General features: G+C 35.5%; 1 protein-coding gene across 1 annotated transcript; it reads left to right on the top strand.

Annotated features, from left to right (window-relative positions):
- Window positions 1-840: 840 nt before the first annotated feature.
- On the top strand, window positions 841-1,835 carry LOC140613621 (olfactory receptor-like protein OLF2). Its single transcript, XM_072792053.1, has one exon. It carries the CDS (start codon window positions 897-899, stop codon window positions 1,833-1,835), a length of 939 nt encoding a protein of 312 aa, XP_072648154.1. The 5' UTR covers window positions 841-896.
- Window positions 1,836-3,384: the final 1,549 nt, after the last annotated feature.

Here is a 3,384-nt window from a genome sequence, read left to right as displayed (position 1 = left end):
TTCCCATTTCTAATTTTTTGAGATTATTTATTTTAGAGAGAGAGAGCGTGAAAGTAGAGGGCGGAGCAATAGGAGAGGGAAGAGAATCTTAAATAGACTCTACCCTGAGTGTGGAGCCTGACTTGGGGCTCAATCCCACCACTCTGAGATCATGACCTGAACCGAAACCAAGAGGCATATGCCTAACCAATTACACTACCCTGGTGTCACTCCCTTGTCTTATTTTTTATGAAGAAGTCAAGTTAAATAACCAAAAGATTGGAACTGTATATGTTAAGTATATGTTAAGTTCTCTTACTTTCATTTGTTTTTAGCATTTCTCCTTTGCTGGTCAAGGGACATGACTTCTAGCACCAGACTACTCCTGAGTGTAAGTAATAAAAATGTGGCAAAGCAGTAAAAATGTTGTATTCTTTATTATTTTTAAATTGGATATCTGTTTACTGTGATCAAATTTAATACATTCTTAAAGAAATCCTAATTCTTGAACTTGGTAAGTGTAATTACTTTCATACTCAACCAGATATCTGTTTTTCAGATACAAGGATGTATATTCAGCTTTGTCTTTAATTTAGATGTGACTTTCAAATTATATTTGACCTGTGTTGAGACTTCATTCTTGATTGGCTACTGAGATAAAGCAGGGAAAGTGCACACAAGCCATATACTTTGTAGGTGATCTCCAAATTTAGAATCAAACTTTCCCTAAATACTATGTCAAACAATTTTAACTTTTAACTTTATCAGCAATATAACAATGATATATGTCCAGGTTTTTTTCTGAAATAAATCCTTTCTGACACATAGATTATATTTTTCTGAGTGTCAAGAAGAGTTAAAACCTTGATATACCATTTCTTGATCATTTCTGTAGCATTTTAGAAAAATCAAGAAGAATGGATGGAAAAAATTGCTCTTCCGTGAATGAATTCCTTCTCGTGGGAATTAGCAATAAGCCTGGAGTTAAAGTGACTCTGTTTATCACATTTCTAATTATCTATCTCATCATTCTTGTTGCAAACCTCGGGATGATCATTTTAATCAGGATGGACTCCCAGCTTCACACACCCATGTATTTCTTCCTGAGCCATCTCTCCTTCAGTGACGTCTGCTATTCTACAGCAGTCGGACCCAGGATGCTGGTAGGCTTCATTGCCAAGAACAAGTCAATTTCCTTCTACAGCTGTGCTCTGCAATTCTTGATCTTCTGTATTTTTGCAGATTCTGAGTGTCTACTGCTGGCAGTGATGGCCTTTGATCGGTACAAAGCCATTAGCCACCCCTTGCTCTATACAGTCAGCATGTCCAGCAGAGTGTGCTCCCTGCTGATGGCTGGGGTTTACATGGTGGGAATTATGGATGCTTCAGTAAATACAATATTAACATTCCGGTTATGTTTCTGTGAGTCGAATGTGATTAACCATTTCTTCTGTGATGTCCCACCTCTCCTCTTGTTATCTTGCTCAGACACACAAGTTAATGAGTTAGTGATATTCACCATTTTTGGCTTCATTGAACTGATTACTCTTTCAGGGCTTTTTGTGTCTTACTGCTATATTATCCTAGCGGTGAGAAAGATCAACTCTGCTGAGGGGAGGTTCAAAGCTTTCTCCACCTGCACCTCCCACTTAACTGCTGTTGCAATTTTCCAGGGAACTCTGCTCTTTATGTATTTCCGGCCAAGCTCTTCCTACTCCCTTGATCAAGACAAAATTACTTCATTGTTTTACTCCCTTGTGATTCCCATGCTAAACCCTCTGATTTATAGCCTACGGAACAAGGATGTGAAAGAGGCCCTGAAGAAACTTAAAAAAAACTTAAACTTAAAAAAATAAACTAAAAAAAAAACTAAAAAAAATTTTAAAAACTTAAAAATAAATAAAAAATAAGTGGTTTCATTGAAAACTTGCATGTGCATATTTTTCTCCCAGTCTTACTTATTCAAGAAAATCAAAATTGTTTTGACTAATATGGTATGATCTAAAAACTATCTGTAATACGTTTCTGCCGTACCCAAATGTGTCATTCCCTAAATACTCCATGGTTCATTTTATGTCTTGAGTTTGTATTTGGTAGTCTTTATTTGAAAATTTCTAGACTCCTAGTTTGCCAAATTTTTGTTTCCTCAATCTTTCATTTGTGCATAAATTGAATTTTCTAAATGTTATTGAGCATTTCATAGGTACTTATTCCATTTCTATGTGTTTTGCATTTTATAGCAAATCCAGTAGTTTTCACGCTGATGAATCTTGTCTTCTAATGGAAATGGCAAATATTAATTAAATATTTTTCAAATTTTTTATGATAAACTGTAATTATGCCATAAGTAAAAAGACTGAGCCCTATGCACAACGTTCAAATATAGTGAAGAATGTTGAAAAGTGCTTTCTGGTAATGGAGACAATCTGGGATCTAAATGAATAGTAAGCATCAAAGGAGAGAGACATGTAAGTAGAGAAACCATTCTATGAAGATGGATCAGCAACTAGAAGGTTGTCAGTGGCACAAGACCTTAATAGTTTCTGTGGAATTCAAAGAAAACCAGTGGATTCTAGTGCCACATTTCACAAATCAGTCACTTCCTCCAGGGGCTTTCCTTCTTCCAGCATTTGTTAATCTTGGTTCACACACCACCCTGTGTCTGGGAACATTGTTGAATCTATGAGTGCTTCCTAAATCATTCCCTTCAATATTGGGTAATGAACACTCAGAGTTTAAGGACTATGCATTTTTCTCTCTTTACCTGAGCACCACCATAGCATCTGGGTAAAGAAAGGAAGAAACATCCAAAAAAAAAAAAAAGTTAATTTTTATTGAATATTTATTTATGGGCAGCAAGAAAAAAATCACTGAGTTCAAGTATGTGTCTTAAATACATTTTTTTGTATCATATATGTAGGCACATAAAATGGTTGTGGATGCTAAACATAAGGAAAAGTTAAGGAAGTACAAATCATTTGGAAGATAATTAGAGCAAAGTTATTTGGAAAATAATTAAACCAAAGAGCTTCAGGCATTTACAAGATATTTGTGACTAACCTTGGCTCTGCTCTAGTTTGATGATGATCAAATCACTGCGGTGACTTGTTTGGTAAGCAGGGACAACGACATATATTTGAAGGTCCATACAAGAATCAGGGGCACTCTTAAATGTTTTCTACAATTACACAAGCTAAAGTTATTTAATGTTTAATGCTACCTAGGTGCCATTATAAAAGGCTTTGGTGAAAACCTTTCAGATTGCCAATAAAACCCATGTAGAATAATGAGGATCCTTCTGTTGTCCAGGATGATATTTTTTCCTGGGATTCTGAGACATGGAAGAAGGAGGTGTAAAAGTAAAACAAACAGATAAACAAAACAAACAGGGGATGCTTCTTTTAG

Source organism: Canis lupus, chromosome 21 (genome assembly GCF_048164855.1).
Source record: "Canis lupus baileyi chromosome 21, mCanLup2.hap1, whole genome shotgun sequence".
Classification (NCBI taxonomy): Eukaryota; Metazoa; Chordata; class Mammalia; order Carnivora; family Canidae; genus Canis; species Canis lupus.
Note: the sequence above shows the minus strand (reverse complement) of the source record. Positions and strands in the feature narration are given on the sequence as shown.